Source organism: Salvelinus namaycush, chromosome 4 (assembly GCF_016432855.1).
Source record: "Salvelinus namaycush isolate Seneca chromosome 4, SaNama_1.0, whole genome shotgun sequence".
NCBI classification, from domain to species: Eukaryota; Metazoa; Chordata; class Actinopteri; order Salmoniformes; family Salmonidae; genus Salvelinus; species Salvelinus namaycush.
This window is the reverse complement of record NC_052310.1, coordinates 52,982,100-53,002,511: the sequence shown is the minus strand read 5'-3', so window position 1 is coordinate 53,002,511 and position 20,412 is coordinate 52,982,100. Positions and strand designations below refer to the sequence as shown.

General features: G+C 43.7%; 1 protein-coding gene across 4 annotated transcripts in view; it reads right to left on the bottom strand.

Moving 5' to 3' along the window:
* Positions 1 to 6,308: 6,308 nt before the first annotated feature.
* The window catches only part of LOC120046610 (equilibrative nucleoside transporter 1-like), a 56,806-nt gene continuing 42,702 nt past the window's right edge, over positions 6,309 to 20,412 (bottom strand). For 3 of the 4 annotated variants that reach the window (XM_038991981.1, XM_038991982.1, XM_038991983.1), the window contains 12 exons: positions 20,248 to 20,328; positions 20,040 to 20,121; positions 19,450 to 19,631; positions 15,711 to 15,850; positions 15,031 to 15,165; positions 14,841 to 14,938; positions 13,886 to 13,970; positions 13,530 to 13,615; positions 13,306 to 13,414; positions 12,963 to 13,048; positions 7,632 to 7,831; positions 7,232 to 7,343 (listed from right to left, as the gene is read on the bottom strand). In XM_038991981.1, the coding sequence (XP_038847909.1) occupies positions 7,232 to 7,343; positions 7,632 to 7,831; positions 12,963 to 13,048; positions 13,306 to 13,414; positions 13,530 to 13,615; positions 13,886 to 13,970; positions 14,841 to 14,938; positions 15,031 to 15,165; positions 15,711 to 15,850; positions 19,450 to 19,631; positions 20,040 to 20,121; positions 20,248 to 20,276 (1,344 nt within the window). In that variant the 5' untranslated portion in view covers positions 20,277 to 20,328. Of the gene's footprint in view, positions 7,344 to 7,631; positions 7,832 to 12,962; positions 13,049 to 13,305; positions 13,415 to 13,529; positions 13,616 to 13,885; positions 13,971 to 14,840; positions 14,939 to 15,030; positions 15,166 to 15,710; positions 15,851 to 19,449; positions 19,632 to 20,039; positions 20,122 to 20,247; positions 20,329 to 20,412 lie in introns of all 4 variants that reach the window. The other variant, XM_038991984.1, reaches the window with a different exon arrangement.

Below are 20,412 nucleotides of genomic sequence, written 5' to 3'. Positions count from 1 at the left end.
AAGTAATTGCAGAAACTTCTGAAGTGAAGAATTAGATGAAAATTAAGGAATATAAGGAAACTGAACAATTAACTGTGAAAATGGCAACCATTGGTCGAGTACCAGAGTTTGAGGCTACAAAAGAGGATTTTGATTCCTATTTGGAGCGTTTTGAGCGTTGGCTGGCTGCAAATGAAATCAAGGATGAAAAGAAAGCAGACGTATTTCTCAGTGTTTTGGGTCCAACTGAGTATGGATTGCTGAAAGGTCTCATTGAACCAATAAAAGCAGTGGAGTTGAACTATGCAGAACTGACTGAAACTCTTTCAAGGCATTTCAAGCCTAAGCCAATTCTCATTGCAGAACGTTTCAGATTTTACCAACGTCACCAGAGTCAAGGGGAAACCGTGGCTGACTACATCCTTGCTTTGAAAAGGCTGGCAAGTACATGTGAGTTTGCACAATTTCTTGATGATGCTCTTCGAGACAAGTTTGTATGTGGTCTCACAGGTGAAGCATATCACAGAAGGCTTCTGTCAGAGAAGGACCTGACCTTTCGGAAAGCCTGTGATATCGCACTTGGACTCGAGCTTGCCCACAGGGATACTATTGAGCTATCGGGATATGCAGAACGTCAGAAAGGTGTTCACAAGGTCAGTGATGCACGTGGTGAAAAAGGCTCACAAAAGTCACACTTTTCTCAGTCCCGTCCTCAAGGTTACACAAGAACAAAGCAGCCCACATCTCAAAGGTCTAAGCCAAGTTGCTACAGATGTGGGGGAGATAATCATCAGCACAGTGAATGTCGATTCCAAAATGTAAAGTGCCACAATTGTGGAAAGGTTGGACATTTCCTCAAAACGCACAGCAAGAGCGCACAAAGTGTCAGACGCAGCACAAGAAGAGGAAGGTACTACTGAAACAGTATTGGAACTGTCCACAGTGTACACAGCTCAACAAAAAGATGGAATCTATCTCAACATGGAGTTAGCGGGAAAACCGGTAAAAATGCAGCTGGACACCGGAGCGTCTGTATCTCTGGTTCCAGAGAGACTCTACAAAGAAAAACTGAAAGAGTGCCCTCTTCAGCCAGCGTCCATCCGCCTTTCTTCATACACTGGTGACACTATTCCTGTGTTAGGGCAGATCCAGGTACCAGTCCAGTATGAGGGGAAGGAGTGTACGCTACCGCTTGTCATTGTTAAAGGAGAAAAATCAGCCTTGCTAGGCAGAAACTGGCTACAAAAGATCAAGTTGAACTGGGGAGAAATCTTCAGTCTGAGAAAGGACAAACCAGTGAGTCAGGCTACACTCACTAACATGCTGGAGAAGCACAAAGAACTTTTCAAAGATGGCTACGGCGAAATAAGACTTCACAGCAAAAGTCAGAGTGCAAGAAGGAACCAAGCCTATCTTTCACAAACCACGTCCAGTTCCCTATGCTCTTAAGGAAGCAGTAGAGAAGGAACTGGACCGCCTACAGAAGAATAACATAATCACGAAAGTAGCGAGGAGCGACTGGGCCGCTCCGATTGTTGTAGTCCCAAAGAAAGACAAGACCGTCAGAATGTGCGGTGACTACAAGGTCACAGTAAATCGCTGCATACTACCAGAGGAATATCCACTACCAAACGCTGAAGATCTGTTTGCCACTCTAGCTGGTGGGAAGGTTCAGTAAGCTGGACCTGGCATTCGCTTATCAGCAACTGAAGCTGGATCCGGAGTCAGAACAGTATCTGACAATCAATACACACAAGGGGCTATTCAGATTCAATCGCTTGGCCTATGGAATCTCGACAGCTCCAGCGATATTCCAACACACAATGGATCAGATCTTGGACGGTATAGACAACGTTGTGTGCTTCATGGACGACATCCTCGTGTCAGCACCAACCATTGGAGAGCACCTTGCTCCTGAACTATTACGGAAAGTTTGTGGCAAACTTGTCCACATTGTTGCATCCGCTTCACCAACTGCTGCAGGCCGATACAAAGTGGAATTGGTCCCCACAATGCGAAGAAGCATTCAAGACTTGCAAACAGCGTCTGCTAAAGAGCAAGTGGCTTGCCCACTGCAACACAGAGATGAAGCTGAGACTCGCGTGTGATGCATCTCCATACGGAGTAGGAGCCGTCATCTCACATGTTCTATCGTCAGGTGAAGAACACCCTATTGCATTTGCATCACGGACTCTGTCACCAAGTGAGAAAAATTATGCTCAAATTGAGAAGGAAGCCCTGAGCATAATATTCGGAGTGAAGAAGTTTCACAAATACCTGTACGGAAGGAAGTTCCAACTGCTGACAGATCACAAGCCTCTGTTGGCCATCCTTGGACCAAAATCAGCTATACCAACCCTTGCTGCACTTCGAATGCAACGTTGGGCTCTGATATTGTTAGCCTACGACTATGAGATTGAGTACAGACGATCCAGTGATCACGCAAATGCAGATGCACTATCAAGACTACCATGCAATAGTGACTCCGACAGTGAAGATGATAGAGCAGTCTTCCAGATCTCTCTCATTGACGAACTGCCCATATCTGCTTCAGACATAGCAGAGGAAACAAGGAAAGATCCAGTGCTTTCCAAAGTCTTGGACTTAACATTAGGTTGGCCAAACTTCGTAAATGACGATAACCTTCGTCCATTCATCGACCTAGAAAGACCAGTTGTCCACTGATCAAGGATGTGTTCTGTGGGGATCAAGGGTGGTGGTACCTCACAAATTCCAGAGGAGACTGCTATCTGACCTGCATGAGGGACATCCAGGGATCACTCGAATGAAAGCACTCGCTCGCAGTTATCTGTGGTGGCCTGGACTGGATCAGGACATTCAACAGCATGTAGGCCACTGCTCACCTTGTGAAGCTGTTCGCAACAAGCCTGCTGCTGCACCTCTTCATCCATGGTCCTGGGCTGCTACACCTTGGGAACGCATCCATGTGGATTACGCCGAGATCGACGACAACAAGGAAATGTTGCTTGTCAATGTCCATTCCAAGTGGATGTAAGTGTTCCCTACTCAACTGACCACAGCTGAGAAGACCATCAATCTTCTCAGACACCTGTTCGCATCCTTTGGACTAGTCAAGGAGCTCGTATCGGACAATGGCCCTCCTTTCACATCAAACGATTTTGAAATGTTTCTCAAGAACAATGGAGTAAGGCACATCCTGTCACCACCTTACCATCCGGCATCAAACGGAGCAGCGGAGAGAGCCGTGCAAACCTTTAAGAAGGCCTGGACTAGACTCGAGGTTCAGTCTGTGCCCACCCACCAAAGGCTTCCCCGGTTCCTGTTTACTTACCGTAACACACCACACACAGTAACGGAATGTACACCAGCTGAACTGTTTCTGAGACGCCAACCACGCACCCGCCTGACATTGTTGAAACCAGACTTGTCAAGCACTGTGGCAAAGCACCAGCTACAGCAGAAGAAAGCTCATGACAGACACTCAAAGACTGTCAGAGAATTCAAAGAGGGAGAGAGGGTGATGGTACGTGATTTCAGACACCCCAAGAGCCTGTGGAACTCAGGTGTGATCTTGCAACGCAAAGGACCTTTGACTTACCAAGTCCAAATTGGTCATCTCCAGGTCAACGTTCATGTGGATCATCTGCTACGGTCCAACGCCCCAGTTGAGACACGCCGAGAGAACAAGAACAATAACGACCCCCAAGATTATTCTCCTGACTGTGGACGTACGGGAGAGACAGAGCCTGACCTTCCACCCGAACCTGGCCCACTACCGGAAGCCCAGGAGGAGCGGAGATATCCTATTCGACAGCGAAGGGCACCTCAAAAGCTTGACCTGTGAGTTGAGCTGTTTAAGGTAACAGACAGTAAAACAAACAAACACTTTAATATGTCCTAGATAAAAGGAAAGAAAACGGACATTACCTGGGTTAGTTATTAGGACACAAACTCCATCTTCGGGGCAGAATAATCCCCTGGATTTGTGCTGGGCTCTGAAAAGTCTGCTTCAACCCAGTAGTTGAAAAATGTTAAGAATGCATTGTTCGATATTGCATTAGTAGTTCCCTAACATATTTACCTTGTTCTCTGGGAGTTAAACACTATGGGGGAGGAGTGTAGTATCTGGGATCTACATCTGTTTATATTAGTTACTATGCTGTTACTAAGCAGTGATGTATTACGACAGTGTTACGTTACTACACCTAATAGGAAATGCACATGCGCACTAGTGTGCCCGGGAACTGTAGAGCAGGAGAGGTTTTGACTAAACGAAAACTAACTGTACTCCCGTCTCCTGCCTGGTCATTTCTCCACAACACAAATATTACAATCAGGTAGGCCCATTTTATCAGTGCTAGACTGATTTAGGTTCCAGTAATCATTTTGTGTGCTGGTACTGTTTATATTCTATAATTGGAAAAGGAGCTCAAGCAGTAAAACATTTGAAGCGCCTGTATTCAGCTCCGGTGGGCGCCCGCTAAAATCAAGCACTGCTTCTTATCCCTTGCGCAAATAGCCAGCTGTGTCCCGATCTTACTGGCACCGGAAACTGAGGGCCCAAAATATTTTATACAATGTTGCAAGTTCGCTAGTGCAAGCTTCGGGCCTGACCCAAATTAATAGTTGATACGTTTCATGATTTTGAAATATGAAGACGTTACTATAAATTAAATTACTCAAGAAAATATGCATATGAAAACCATAACTGGCACGGAGATCGGTAGAAATTGTAAGATAAATTGCTTAGAGGATAGAAAAAACAGTGGTGTAAAGTAATACAGTAAAAATACTTTAAAGTACTAAAGTATTTTTTGGGCTATCTGTACTTTACTACCTTTCTAAAGAAAAATGTACTTGTTGCTCCATACATTTTCCCTGACATCCAAAAAGTACTCGTTACATTTCTAATGCATAGCAGGACAGGAAAATGGCCCAATTCACACATTTACCAAGAGAGCATCCCTAGTCATGCGACTAATTTGGCGGACTCACTAAACACAGATGCTTCGTTTGTGAATTGTTTGAGTGTGCCCCTGGCTATCTGCAAATACATACAAAAAAAATGGTACCATCTGGTTTCCTTAATATAAAGAATTCGAAAAGATTTACTTTTAATATGTGAATATATTTAAACACCAAATACTTAATTTTACTAAAATAGTATTTTACAGGGTGACTTATTTGAGTTAAAGTAAAGAGCCTTTAATAGAAAATTACTCAAGTATGAAAATTGTGTACTTTTTCCACCACTGAAGAAAAAAAGAAAACGCAACATGTAAAAAGTCTGTTGGTCTTGAGCTGAAATAAAAAAGATGCAAGAAATGTTCCATATGCACAAAAAGCTTATTTCTCTCCAATTTTCAGCACACTTTTGTTTACATCCGTTAGTGACCATTTCTCCTTTGCCAAGATAAATCATTCAGCTGACAGGTGTGGCATATCAAGAAGCTGACTATACAGAATAATCATTACACAAGTGCACTTTGTGTTGGGGACAAAAGGCCACTAAAGTGTGCAGTTGTCACACAACACCATGCCACAGATGTCTCAAGTTGAGGGAGAATGCAATTGGCATGCTGACTGCAGGAATGTCCACCAGAGCTGTGGCCTGAAAATTGAATGTTAATTTCTCGACAGAGGCGGCTTAGAGAATTTGGCAGTACATCCAACCGCAGGCCCAGGACCACCACATCAGTTTTTTTCACCTGCGGGATTGTCTGACCAGCTACCCGGACAGCTGATCAAACTGTGGGTTTGCACAACTGAAGACTTTCTGCACAAACTGTAGAAACCATCTCAGGGAAGCTCATCTGCATGCTCGTCGTCCTCACCAGGGTCTTGACTTGACTGCAGTTCGGCGTCATAACTGACTTCAGTGGTTAAATGCTCACCTTGGATGGCCACTGGCACACTGGAGAAGTGTGCTCTTCACAGATTAATCCCAGTTAACTGGACAGGGCAACTGGCAGTATGGCGTCGTGTAGGCAAGCGGTTTGCTGATGTCAATGTTGTGAACAGAGTGCCCCATGGTGGCGGTGGGGTTATGGTATGGGCAGGCATAAGCTATGGACAATGAAAACAATTGCATTTTATCTATGGCAATTTAAATGCAGAGATACCGCAACGAGATCCTGAGGCCCATTGTCGTGACATTCATCCGCCACCATCACCTCATGTTTTAGCATGATCATGCACGGCCCCGTGTTGCAAGGATCTGTACACAATTCCTGGACGCTGAAAATGTCCCAGTTCTTCCATTGCCAGCATGTTCCACTTCCCGCCAATATCCAGCAACTTCACACAGCCATTGAAGAGTGGGACAACATTTCACAGGCCACAAGAAATTAGTTGAAGTATTTTATGTAAATAAGACAAATAAAACCCAACATTTTACCACTGATCAACTCTATACGATGGCGCTATCTGCATATCTGTATTCCCAGTCATGTGAAATCCATAGATTAGGGCCTAATGAATCGTTTTTTAAATTGACTGATTCCCTTATATGACCTGACTCAGTAAAATCTTCGTTGATATTTTTGTTCATTGTAGTTCTGATACAAAATGTTTTGATAAACCCGAAAAATGGCACAATCTGACAGCGCAAATGAACGGGTGAGTTTACAAAAACTCTCCTCCCCTCACGTTCACAACGCATGTAATTAGTAGCTGCATATTTGTTGTAGCTGTGCTTAAAATACATGTCAGGGCAAAGCGCTACCATAATGAGCATTTACACACGGACATAGGCTGGTAAAACAACTTAATTGAAATTTAAAACCTATTCTAAACTAGAGGGCCAATACAACTCAATGATAACACATACTAAGATATTATAAGCTGCAGTTTCACAATCATTTCGCAATCCATATAAATACATGTCCTGCACCATTTACGGCTCATAGCGGCATTTTGGCCTAAGAGCTGAAATACTCCCTTGAGCTGAGAGCGCTTCTCCGGTCTTCCACCATGTTCCCTGCAGGATGAGAGACATGTTGGCAACTAGAGCACGAGATGAGAGCAGTTACATAGCCAGCTGAACTAGATTAATTTTGCATTCTTTCAAAATGGAGAGTATTATAATTCAGTGGGAAGAGTGGAAGCACAAACACTCAAGCTCTGAGGCTGGCTGCATCCGAGTGTTGTAGTGTTGCTGCCGTGTGACAGTCAACACAGCAAAGTTGACCTCCTCCTCCACCCCTCGTCCTGCACGGCGGGTAGAGGAGCAGACAGTGTTCTGTGGGGTGGTGTTGTGGGGACTCCAGGTCTAGATAATGATTCTGAAAACAAAGGACAGGGCAGCTCCAAGAGCCAAACCCAGAGACAGGAAGAACGCCATGATAGTCCCGGCCGTCTCCGCTTCGCGTTGTGCCACTTTCCTGTATGGAAATAGGAGGGACAAAACACATGACCAGGAGAAGAAAACAGGACTGTATACAAATGATGAACCAGTGCAATGTCTTTCTCGCCATGAGAAGACTGTGGAAGTACAGTGTTTCTCAACCTGTGTTACAGGAACCGGCAAGCTATGGTTCCCTTCTATGGAGTACCGCTTGTGAACTGACTATAATTAGTCAGCTTTCCAGCTGAGGAACCAGTCAGCAGTGCCGGTCCCTGGTACAGAGGGTTGAGAACTCTGCTGTAGTTGTCACTGGTGATGGTCTTACTTTGGTCCAAAGCACATGCAGAGGCTGGCCAGGTATCCATTGCTGAAGGAGAAGAGGATAATGAAGACGATGTACCAGGCGTCGTGGGCGAACAGCACGGGCAGGTTGTTCCTGGGCTGGACGTTACACAGCATAAAGAGAGGCACAAAGACCACACGGAGACCCACCATGACGGGCAGGATGACGCTGTCCTTACCGGGCTGACAGGACAAAAGAGGACATCTCAGTACGCATCAACACATCGTACAGATCCACTCCACTCTCATACTGTATACCCTGTTTAAAACAGATCACTTATGAATGTGAACCCTGATCGCAATCACCTCTCTTCATATTTTATTTTGTCAACAAGAAAGTTGCTGGTCAGGTGTGCTGAAATGTCAGGTTGCTGAGGGTTATACCCACTTCCTGTGTATCTTCAGTAATTTAAACTGAGTGGGAGACAGTAGTGCAAGGTTATGTAGCCTGAGACAGAGCCACGCCCTGGATAAGACGGGGTTTGAAACCCACACACATTCAAATGAAAAGCTTAGACAAGGAGCCTGTGAACTCAGGGAATTCAGCAATGGCCTCCAAATGAAACCTTTAGTTACAGAATTCAGAGCAGGCAGGAGAAATAAAAACTCAACTTCAGCACGAAGCGAGGCTAATAAAACACAGCGCTGTAAAAAGGGATAGCGAAACATTTTCTGTGAAATAATTTAACTATTCCACCCGTGGCCAAGCTTAATTGCATTGCATTTGATTATTTCAATTGGATTGGATAGCAGTAGGGCCTGGAGAATAGAACACCACAGAGCATTGAGTGGTGTGAGGCTGACTAGGGTTCAGGGCAGGTTTTCAGATGGGCTGGAGATTAGATTAATGAGGTACTCACAGCTGGCTAAGGGATGTTCTAGGGTCAGTAATGTGTTATCAAGGCTGTATCTCAATCTAATGGTTTAGATTGTCTGGCAAAAATATTTTGAATCACGTTATAAGGGTAGCCAAATTGTAGTCAAAGCAATTTCCTTTCATGTAAATTAGTCAGAATCACAGGAGGTTGGTGGCACCTTAATTGGGGAGGACGAGACTGTTCTAAAGTAATCATAGGGGTCATGATGCAGAAGGGAGGGAGCGGAGGTAGAATTAAATAGAAACAGAACACCATCTAGATCTCTATGGGGAAACCTCTCAGCCAGTGAATTACAGACTCCAGAGCTGGGAGTTGTTACAGCCCCAGTCATGAGATCTAGTTAAAAACAGGAAGCTACTCCAAATCAATAGGGGGTCTTTCATTTCACCACTCCTCAACCACCCACCAAAACCGACTTCCTTCAGCAGTCACACAACCTCTTCATCCTAAAAACACAAGGGCTTTTTTCCAATACAAACCACTGGCCTACACATCAACTGTTCTGTTCCAAACCAGATTTTTCACAGAATTCTGAATGATTGATAATACATTTAATTTGTAAAACGCTTCTCACACACAAGGCGCAAATATAAAATAATCCAGAACAGACAACAAACAAAGAGATATATAACAGGTGACATCAGATCCGGAGGACATGAGAACAGAATTAGCAGAATTAGCAACTGCACGGTCTTGCGCTGTGCCATAAAAGGAGGACAGCCCTACTAGTGTCTGGAAGTGCATTCCACAGCCGCGGAACAGCGCAACGGATAGCCCTGTCACCCATAGTTTTTAGTTTGCTACGAGGCTGCTGAAGTTAGATGGAGGAGCAAAGGGTGCGTGTGGGGAAAAAGGGTAGAAGGAGGTCAGACAGATACTTGGTTCCAGAGTTGTGGATACCTTGGTAGGAGTGTAGTCAGTGCGTTAGCATATGGAGAGCCAGTGGAGTTTGGACAGCACCAGAGTGATGTGCTCTTGGGGGGAGGTGTGGGTGAGGACACGTGCACCACAGTTCTGGAAATATTGTATCCTGTTTAAACACTTGGCAGATGCGCCAACAAACAGGGCGTTACAATAGTCCAGACGGGATTAAATAAAGGCGTGGATGAGTCGCTCAGCTGCAGGATGTGATCCCATAGGTCGTAACCTGGCAATGTTCCGTAGATGGAAAAATTAGACTGGTCAAACTCTTGATATCAGCCTCAAACGAGAGCCGACTGTCAAATATCACACCCAGGTTGCGAACCTCACTGGAGGGGAGGACCTTGACACCATGCCAAAGCAGTAGCTACTCTTCCTGGGGTCCAGCTAAATTAAGGCAGATTATACCATTTTAAAACATTACAATACATTCCCAGATTTCACAACACACTGTGTGCCCTCAGGCCCCTACTCCACCACATATCTACATTACTAAATCCATGTGTATGTATAGTGCGCTTGTGTGTGTCTGTGCCAATGTTTGTGTTGCTTCACAGTCCCCACTGTTCCATAAGGTGTTTTTTAATCTGTTTTTTTAAATCTAATTTTACTGCTAGCATTAGTTACTTGATGTGGAAAAGAGTTCCATGTAGTCATGGCTCTATGTAGTACTGTGTGCCTCCCATAGTCTGTTCTGGACTTGGGGACTGTGAAGGGACCTCTTGTGGCATGTCTTGTGGGGTATGCATGGGTGTCCGAGCTGTGTGCCAGTAGTTTAGACAGACAGCTCGGTGCATTCAACATGTCAATACCTCTCGTAAATAAAAGTAGTGATGAAGTCAATCTCTCCTCTACTTTCAGTCAGGAGAGATTGACATGCGTATTATTAATATTAGCTCTCTGTGTACATCCAAGGGCCAGCCGTGCTGCCCTTTGCCAATTGCAATTTTCCCGAGTCCTTTTTTGTGGCAGCTGACCACAAGACTGAACGGTAGTCAAGGTGCGACAAAACTAGGGCCTGTAGGACCTGCCTTGTTGATAAGAAGGCAGAGCATCGCTTTATTATAGACAGATTTCCTCAAAAGGTTCTACAGCTGCAACATCGAGAGCATCCTGACTGGTTGCATCACTGCCTGGTACGGCAATTGCTCGGCCTCTGACCGCAAGGCACTACAGAGGGTAGTGTGTATGGCCCAGTACATCACTGGGGCTAAGCTGCCTGCATCCAGGAGCTGCTGCTACTCTCTGTTTATCATATATGCATAGTCACTTTAACTATACATTCATGTACATACTACCTCAATTGGGCCGACCAACCAGTGCTCCCACACATTGGCTAACCGGGCTATCTGCATTGTGTCCCACCCACCAACCCACTCTTTTACGCTACTGCTACTCTCATTTCATCATATATGCATAGTCACTTTAACCATATCTACATGTACATATTACCTCAATCAGCCTGACTAACCGATGTCTGTATGTAGCCGTGCTACTTTTATAGCCTCGCTACTGTATATAGCCTGTCTTTTTACTGTTGTTTTATTTCTTTACCTACCTATTGTTCACCTAATACCTTTTTCACACTATTGGTTAGAGCCTGTAAGTAAGCTGTAAGGTGAAATGCTGTTGTATTCAGCGCACGTGACAAATACACTTTGATTTATCTCCATCTTAGCTACTACTGCATCAGTATGTTTTAACCATGACAGTTTACAATCTAGGTTTACTCCAAGCAGTTTAGTTAACTCAACTTGCTCAATTTCCACATTATTTATTACAATATTTAGTTGAGGTTTAGGGTTTAGTGAGTGTTTTGTTCCAAATACAATGCTTTAATTTTTAGAAATATTTAGGGCTAACTTATTCCTTGCCACCCACTCTGAAACTAACTGTAGCTCTTTGTTGAGTGTTGCAGTCATTTCAGTCTCTGTAGTAGCTGACGTGTATAGTGTTGAGTCATCCGCATACATAGAAACTCTGGCTTTACTCAGTCAGTGGCATGTCATTTGTAAAAATTGAAAAAATCAAGGGGCCTAAACAGCTACCCTGGGGAATTCCTGATTCTAACTGGAATATATTTGATAGGCTTCCATTAAAGAACACCCTCTGTGTTCTGTTAGACAAATAACACATACGTTTTTCCAGCAGTAGACTATGATCGATAATGTCAAAAGCTGCACTGAAGTCTAACAAGACAGCCCCCACAATCATTTTATCAATTTCTCTCAGCCAATCATCAGTCATTTGTGTATGTGCTGTGCTTGTTGAGTGTCCTTCCCTATAAGCATGCTGAAATTCTGTTTGTTTACTGTAAAATAGCATTGCATCTGGTCAAACACAATTTTTTACAGAAGTTTACTAAGGGTTGGTAACAGGCTGATTACTGGCTCAAATAGCCAAAGGGGGCTTTACTATTCTTGGGTAGCGGAATGACTTTCACTTCCCTCCAGACCTGAGGGCACACACTCTCTAGTAGGCTTAAATTGAAGATGTGGCAAATAGGAGTGGCAATATCGTCTGCTATTATCCTGAGTAATTTTCCATCCAGATTGTCAGACCCTGGTGGCTTGTCATTGTTGATAGACAACAATAATATTTTCACCTCTTCCACACTGACTTTACACTGACTTTGTAGTGGCATTGGCAATGTCAGTGCTTGTGGAGACAGAGCTTTTTATTTCGTCAGCATAAAAGCGAAAGCCCTGTCTGTTTCCTCAAGATGTTTCCCAGTGGCAGCATGCAGATATAAAACATTAGTAGCCCGAGGACAGAGCCTTGAGGGACCCTCTGTCAGACCACAACTGTCTGACCTACTAGGATGGCTACAAACTGGTAGCGATCAGTGAGATTGTCCTGGACTGGTTCAGGTCCTGTGTCTGACAGGCCCCAAGAGCTTCTCCATACGGTCCAGCAGGATAGCGTGGCTGACCCTGTTGAATACTACACAGAGGTCCAGCAGTGTGAGAATGCTGGCAGCCCCAGAGTCAGTATTCATTAGGAGTTTATTGATGACCCTTACCAGGGCAGTCTCGGTGCTGTGTCTAGCGCTGTAAATCCGACTGGACGGGTGTCTCAGCATGATTTCACTCATACTCCCCAACAAGGTTTCCAACTATAATTCCATTCTATTCACTTTGATGGGGTGTGGAGGAGGGGTTTACAACCCCTATAACGTCATGTAATCACCAGGCAGTAATCTGGATCAGATTTGGATTAACATTTTTGAGAAGTTAAGGTATTTTTAAACAAAAGTGTTATGTCATTGTATGTTATACTGTTGTCATGGGAATCATTAGCCTATCCTTCTCTCCCTTTTAGATTGATGAGACGCCAAGACATTCTGATCTATGGTCCAGTGAAACGTCAAAGAAGTTGGCCAAGGGGAACAATTGGTCAGGCCAAGTGGAACCATTTTAAGGGAGCACAGATGTTAAGTAGGAATCTACACCAACAAGTCTTTGTCTGTTTGAGACCGTGTCAGTGGAACTAGTGCTCAGGGCCTCAAGACTCACCCACATACACACGGCCGTCAGACTCCTTCCTGCCCAGTCCATCACGTTGAAAATCAGGAAACACGACACAGGGATGAAGTATGTATCTGTGGCGACAAGAGGGACAATAAACCGCATGGTGAATAACAAGTCCACAGACTTAAAATCAATACTGGAACCTATTTCAACATAATCGCAAGGGCAGATGCTCGGCATTGTCCTTGCTAGTTTTTTTATATAGATGATGAATGCTATGAGCCTGTATGCTGGTCGCTCTCTTCACACGCCATTTATACAGCAAAACACAGGTGAATAAAGACTTGTGTAATCATTTACAACATAAACGTTCCCTCAGCACACTCACCCCAGGCACCTCCATCAGCCATGGTGGATCTGACATCAACTGTGACTGCAGGAAAAGTTCCGATGGTGATGGTGAACACGAAGCACACAGAGAGGGCCATTACCCAGATCTACAAACACAGGACAAAATAAGTACAACATAAGTGGGTGGTTTTAGGCCCCACCACCAATTTCCTCACTTGGGAGGACCACTTAGTTGATATTGTCTTTGTGCAGGTCCCTTGCCTGTTTAAAGATGGCAAACACAGATATCGTGGGCTTGGCTTCCTCCTCTGTCAGACTGACCACTGGACTCTTCTCTGCTGGGCTGTCTGTCACACAACGCAAAAGTCTGTATGATTCCTCACATCCTCTTTTGTTGTTAGCTTTACACAAATTGAGATGCAAAAGAAGCTAATTTAAAGAAGAACTGGGAATGAAATCAAGGAACATACATAAACAAGCAAATTATAGTGATACTATAATCCATTGAGCCCTGGGCTGAGTACACTACTACACACAAAAGGAGAAACACATTTTTCAATGGCTTCAGGTTATATAAGCAGCGTCTTATTACATGTCATTGCAGCTGCTGACTGTACCTTTTTTCAATAGGTTCATCTTGTTCTCCTCATCTCCGCCGGCTGGCTTGGATCCATTACTTTCCAGGTAGTACTGGAAAAACTCCTGCGAGGTAGGGAGAGACTTTTAAGACAATTCAGCACATTTGCCAGCCTACATGATATATTTACCCTTATTATACCAGGTAAGTTGACTGATAACAGTTTCTTACAGCAACAACCTGAGGAAGAGTTACAGGGGGGAGGAGAGGGGATGAAATGAGCCAATTGGAAGCCAGGTGGCTATGATGGTATGAGTGCCAGATTGGAAATTTAACCAGGACACCGGGGTTAACACCCCTACATATTATTATCAGGTTACTGAATCTGTCCATATAGCTGAGTAGGAGGACACATTATGGATATGGGGCTTTATAGTGCTACACCCTGCTAACGACTTCCCTCACATAACCTTGTTGAGCCAATGATGACTTCCCTGACAAAGTGAAGCAGTATTGAGGTCAGAGCATCCCATTAGGAAAACCAGATCAGTAGGGGCCAATGTTCTGTGTAGATTCGAGCAGCTATTCTAAACTGGTGGGTCGCAACCCAAATGGTTTTGAATGGATCGCAAGTTTTTTTTAATTGAAAAATACTCCAGTCTGAACTTAAACGACTAAAACCAGGTATAAAGTGTGTAGAAATTATGATTTTTTAAATAATTTAACCCCAACTATATTTCTTGTGGTCTCAAACCAGTATGCTTAACATTCTTCATCAAGAACATGGACAAAATTGAATGACTGAAAATGAAAGGTGAGACTGTTCCCTTGTCATATAATTGGTACATTTACTAGCATTAACCACAGTTTTCCAGATTGCAAAAAAAAAAAAGATGTGAATATTGGATTGAGACAGACAACTTGGTTCAATTTGGGTCCCGAGGCAAAACCAGTTGAGAGCCACTGGATTAGAGTGTGTTAGTTGGAGGTTTTACCATACTAGGCAGAGCGAGGTAGGACAGGATGGCCAGGAAGATGACCACGCACGCAGTGATGAAGTAGCCAAAGGCACTGTCCTGCAGGGCTGAGCCACCTACACACAGAACACAGGGTCATGACCAGGAAGTGCTTACTATCCTCATCCTGGAATAGAAGTTATGGACCTGTTGCGAGTGTTAGACATACTGGCCAGGGCACAGATCATGGAGAAGGCAGCGAAGGTTCCAGCGAGACCCTGTCCACTCATGATAGGTGTGGTGTAGGAGGCCGGCATCATTGCAGCCAGGCCAAACAGACTACCTTGCAGCACTGCCCCAAACGCTGGGTAGAGAGAGAGGGGAGAAAATGAAGTCAAAGTAGAGAGAGAATGAGTGATTGTAGGTGTTGGATAGAGGGAGTAATACATCTGAAGGCAAGAGAGGGAAAACACTTTATTGGAAGAGATTCGAAGAAAAGGTCATGATATACTCAAAAGAGGAAGATCAAGAGAGGTAGGGTTGGCACATCACAGAGACATAAAGCAAAAACAAATGAGAACATCACAAGGGTTGTTTTACATAAAACATGATTTCATTCACCCCCTTCCTAGTATACACAGTCTTCACAGGGGGAGTGCGCATATCAACATCAAAGCGTTCCAATTGGGTCACCCAGTCCTCCCCTCTGGCAGAACATAAACCGTTGGAGAAGCTGCTCCTCATCAGGCATCAGGATCAAACCAACAGGAGAGCAAAATGGGGGTGAGCGTATCCTGTTTTACATCCCATTTTAAACAAGCCAACTCCGTAGCAGATGGTGTGAGTGGTGATGAGTTGAAGTGTGTGAGCTTGGTGTGTTAGGTATGAGGTAGGTTGGGGTCCACTTACAATTGATGCAGATGATTTTGATGATGGTGAGAGAGAAGAAGGGGAGAGGACCCATGTCCACTTTGACCAGCACCACCGTCAACAGAAACACCACCAGGATCACAGACAGGCAGCCGGCGATACGCCAATTCTGAGGAATCCTGGGGGAGAGGTGAGGGGAGGAGTGAGAAAGGAGGATAAAAACAGATGACATTCCTTTGCTCAGCTGTAAGTTCTCTTTAGACTTTTCCCATCTTGATATTGTTTGCTCAATCTGTGATATTGTTTGACAATTTTAATTCAAAATAAAGCTGATGGAGAATCACCTATAGACTGACTTTCACAACTGCTCCCATTTGAAAACTGCAACTTTAGGACAATAAACACTATTAGAACAGCGAATTTGGGAAACACTCATAACTTCAACTTGTCTTCATGCTTCTGACAGAATATTTTAAATTGGTATGATTTGTCTTTTGAGTTTCAACAAGGAGGATGGATGCATGCATCATTTATTTTAGACTAAGCTTTGCTCAACTAAGTTTTTTTTTAAATGACTCGTTTGTTTTTTCTATATTGCTAATGTTTGTTCTACCTTGCTCATTATTGTCAAACTTCGCTATCGTCAAAGAATCCTCAATTTGCAGCAATTACAGCCTTGCAGACCTTTGGCATTCTAGTTGTCAATTTGTTGAGATAATCTTCAGAGATTTCACCCCATGCTTCCTGAAGCACCTCCCACAAGTTGGATTGGCTTGATGGGCATTTCTTACGTACCATACGGTCAAGCTGCTCCCACAACTGCTCAATAGGGTTGAGACCCGGTGACTGTGCTGGCCACTCCACTATAGACAGAATACCAGCTGACTGCTTCTTCCCTAAATAGTTCTTGCATAGTTTGGAGCTGTGTTTTGGGTCCTTGTCCTGTTGTCGGAGGAAATTGGCTCTAATTAAGCGCCGTCCACAGGGTATGGCATGGCAAAATGGAGTGATAGCCTTCCATCTTCAAGATCCCTTTTACCCTGCACAAATCTCCCACTATACCACCACCAAAGCACCCCCGGACCATCACATTGCCTCCACCATGCTTGACAGATGGCTTCAAGCACTCCTCCAGCATATTTTCATTTTTTCTGCATCTTACGAATATTCTTCTTTGTGATCTGAACACCTCAAACTTAGATTTGTCTGTCCATAACACTTTTTTCTAATCTTCCTCTATCTAGTGTCTGTTCTTTTGCCCAGATTAATCTTTTCTTTTTATTGGCCAGTCTAAGATATGGCTTTTTCTTTGCAACTCTGCCTAGAAGGCCAGCATCCTGGAGTCGCCTCTTCACTGTTGACGTTGAGACTGGTGTTTTGCAGGTACTATTTAATGAAGCTGCCAGTTGAGGACCTGTGAGGCGTCTGTTTCTCAAACTAGACACTAATGTACTTGTCCTTTTGCTCAGTTGTGTACCAGGGCCTCCCACTCTTTCTATTCTTGTTAGAGCCAGTTTGCTCTGTTCTGTGAAAGGAGTAGTACACAGCGTTGTACCAGATCTTCAGTTTCTTGGCCATTTCTCACATGGAATAGCCTTCATTTCTCAGAACAAGAATAGACTGACGAGTTTCGGAAGAAAGTTATTTGTTTCTTGCCATTTTGAGCCTGTAATCGAACCCACAAATGCTGATGCTCCAGATACTCAACTAGTCCAAAGAAGGCCAGTTTTCAACTGTGCTAACATAATTGCAAAAGGGTTTTCTAATGATCAATTAGCCTTTTAAAATGATAAACTTAGATTAAATAACACAACGTGACATTGGAACACAGGAGTGATGGTACAGACAGTACCAGCCAAAAGTTGAGACACCTAGTCATTCCAGGGTTTTTCTTTATATTTACTATTGTCTACATTGTATAATAATAGTGAAGACATCAAAACTATGAAATAACCCATATGGAATCATGTAGTAACCAAAAGTGTTAAACAAATCAAAATATATTTAAATTTGAGATTCTTCAAAGTAGTCTCCCTTTGCCTTGATGACAGCTTTGCACACTCTTGGCATTCTCTCAACCAGCTTCATGAATTATTCACCTGCAATGCATTTCAATTAACAGGTGTGCCTTGTTAAAAGTACATTTGTGGAATTTCTTTCCTTCTTAATGTGTTTGAGCCAATTAGTTGTGTTGTGACAAGGTAAGGGTGGTATACAGAAGATAGCCCTATTTGATAAAATACCAAGTCTATATTATGGCAAGAACAGCTCAAATAAGCAAAGAGAAACGTCCATTACTTTAAGACATGAAGGTCAGTCAATCCATAACATTTCAAGAACTTTGAAAGTTTCTTCAAGTGCAGTCGCAAAAACCATCAAGCACTATGATGAAAATTGGCTCATGAGGACCACCACAGGGAGGGAAGAACCAGAGTTACCTCTGCTGCAGAGGATAAGTTCATTCGAGTTACCAGCCTCAGAAATTGCAGACCAAATAAATGCTTCAGAGTTCAAGTAACAGACACATCTCAACATCAACTTTTCAGAGGAGACTGCATGATTCAAGCCTTCATGATCGAATTGCTGCAAAGAAAACATTCCTAAAAGGACACCAATAATAAGAGACTTGCTTGGGCCAAGAAATACAGGCAATGGACATTAAACGGATGGAAATCTGTGATTTCTGGTACCAACCGCCATGTCTTTGTGAGACACAGAGTAGGTGAATAGATGATCCCTGCATGTGTGGTTCCCACCGCGAAGCATGTAGGTGGTGTGATGGTGCTTTGCTGGTGACACTTATTTAGAATTCAAGGCATACTTAACCAGCATGGCTACCACAGCATTCTGCAGCAATACGCCAACCCATCTGGTTTACACTTAGTGGGACTATCATTTGTTTTTCCACAGGACAATGACCCAACAGACCTCCATGCTGTGTAGGGGCTATTTGACCAAGAAGGAGAGTGATTGAGTGATGCATCAGATGACCTGGAATCCACAATCACCCGACCTCATCCCAATTGAGATGGTTTGGAGATGAGTTGGATCGCAGAGTGAAGGAAAAGCAGCCAACAAGTGCTCAGAATGTGTGGGAACTCCTTCAAGACTGTTGGAAAAGCATTCCAGGTGAAGCTGGTTGAGAGAATGCCAAGAGTGTGCAAAGCTGTCATCAAAGCAAAGGGTGGCTAATTTAAAGAGCCTCAAATATATTTGTATTTGTTTAACACTTTTTTGGTTACTACATGATGCCATGTGTCATTCCATAGTTTTGATGTCATCACTATTATTCTACAATGTAGAAAATAGTAAAATAAAGAAAAACCCTTGAATGAGTAGGTGTGTCCAAACTTTTGACTGGTACTGTATATAGGTCCATTATATTTCCACATACTATATCTGGTTTTAGTTATTTTAAGATAACACTGAAAACCTTATACATCCCAAAAATGATACTGTTTGGACATAGGCGGCCAGGAAAAATACTTCGGCGGCCCACACAAGACTTTTCATGCAGAAAAAAACCTTGATTAGCAGAGATAAGTTAGGTTTACATGAGGCACCATTCATGGTTATGGTGAGAACTATGGTTGTTTAGGGGACTGTGAGGAAAATGCATTGAGTGAGGATAAGGGGACATGTAAACAGGCAGGGATTGAGGATAAGAGTGGGGTATCAATTCAAGGTACTTTTAAGAGGAATGAGGTGTGGTTTGAAGTGAGTCCTGGGTTTCCTAGAGGTTACAGTAGGTTATAGTGACCATTAGTTCTAACTATACCTCTGGTGGATGAAGGAGTTGAGGCAGGTAAAGATGAGCAGGGGCACCATGGCACACAGGGTCATCACGTTGTTGAACTTGGACTCTAGGACGCTCCTCGTGTCTCCCTCCACCACAGTGGCGTTGGCTGTCAGAATGGCTGAGCCCTCAACAGCCGGGTCCTTCAGTCGGTTGGTGAAGTACTAAAGAGAAGCAACAAGGTAAAGGAGAGAGACTTGGGGGGGGGGGGGTCAGCTCATGACCAAAACTAATGAGAGTCAATGTTTTCATAATGCTAGCCTGCTGTCCAGGGCCAGTGCAGGGATTAAGGATATTGCCAAAAGTTTGAACTCCCCCTGCGATGAACCAGGGGTTTCTAGCCGTTTACAAAAGTGGCCTCAATAAACATGTCCCTCCTCGAGGCAGCTCCAGAAGCTCCCTTTGGTTAGAGTAGGTGTATTATTTAAGACCCGTTGTATTACCCTTTTAAAAGACATAGGAATTTAGTCTGTGTGCCTTAACAGCATATTGTTCTACTAGACTACAGCTCCAAGTCTGATTTCTCATGGTTATCATAACCAAGCAGTTGTAGGAGAATGAAGGACAGTTACCATGGTTGCAGTCATGAAGAAATTCCATGGCAGGAGGGTTCCCAAGCCAAGGATGAAAAAAATTATCCACACTGCATTATACCTGACAAAAACAAATTTACACCAGTAATGTTAGTATATGTATACCAGTTGTATCCATAAAATACATATCCACATAGAACTTTTTGCTTCTGCCTGCAATCATTCAATGCTAAGTTAATGCACTCACTTGTCCCGTGGAGCGTTGATGGCCGTCATTTTCCTGAAGTACTGCAGGAACCAACTCTTTAGTCAAAATGTGGCACGGATTCTGAAAACGAGACATTTTCATAAATTAGCCTAGCATTTTTAGAGGCCCCTTCATAAAGCAACAATAAAACGGGATAAAGTTCAG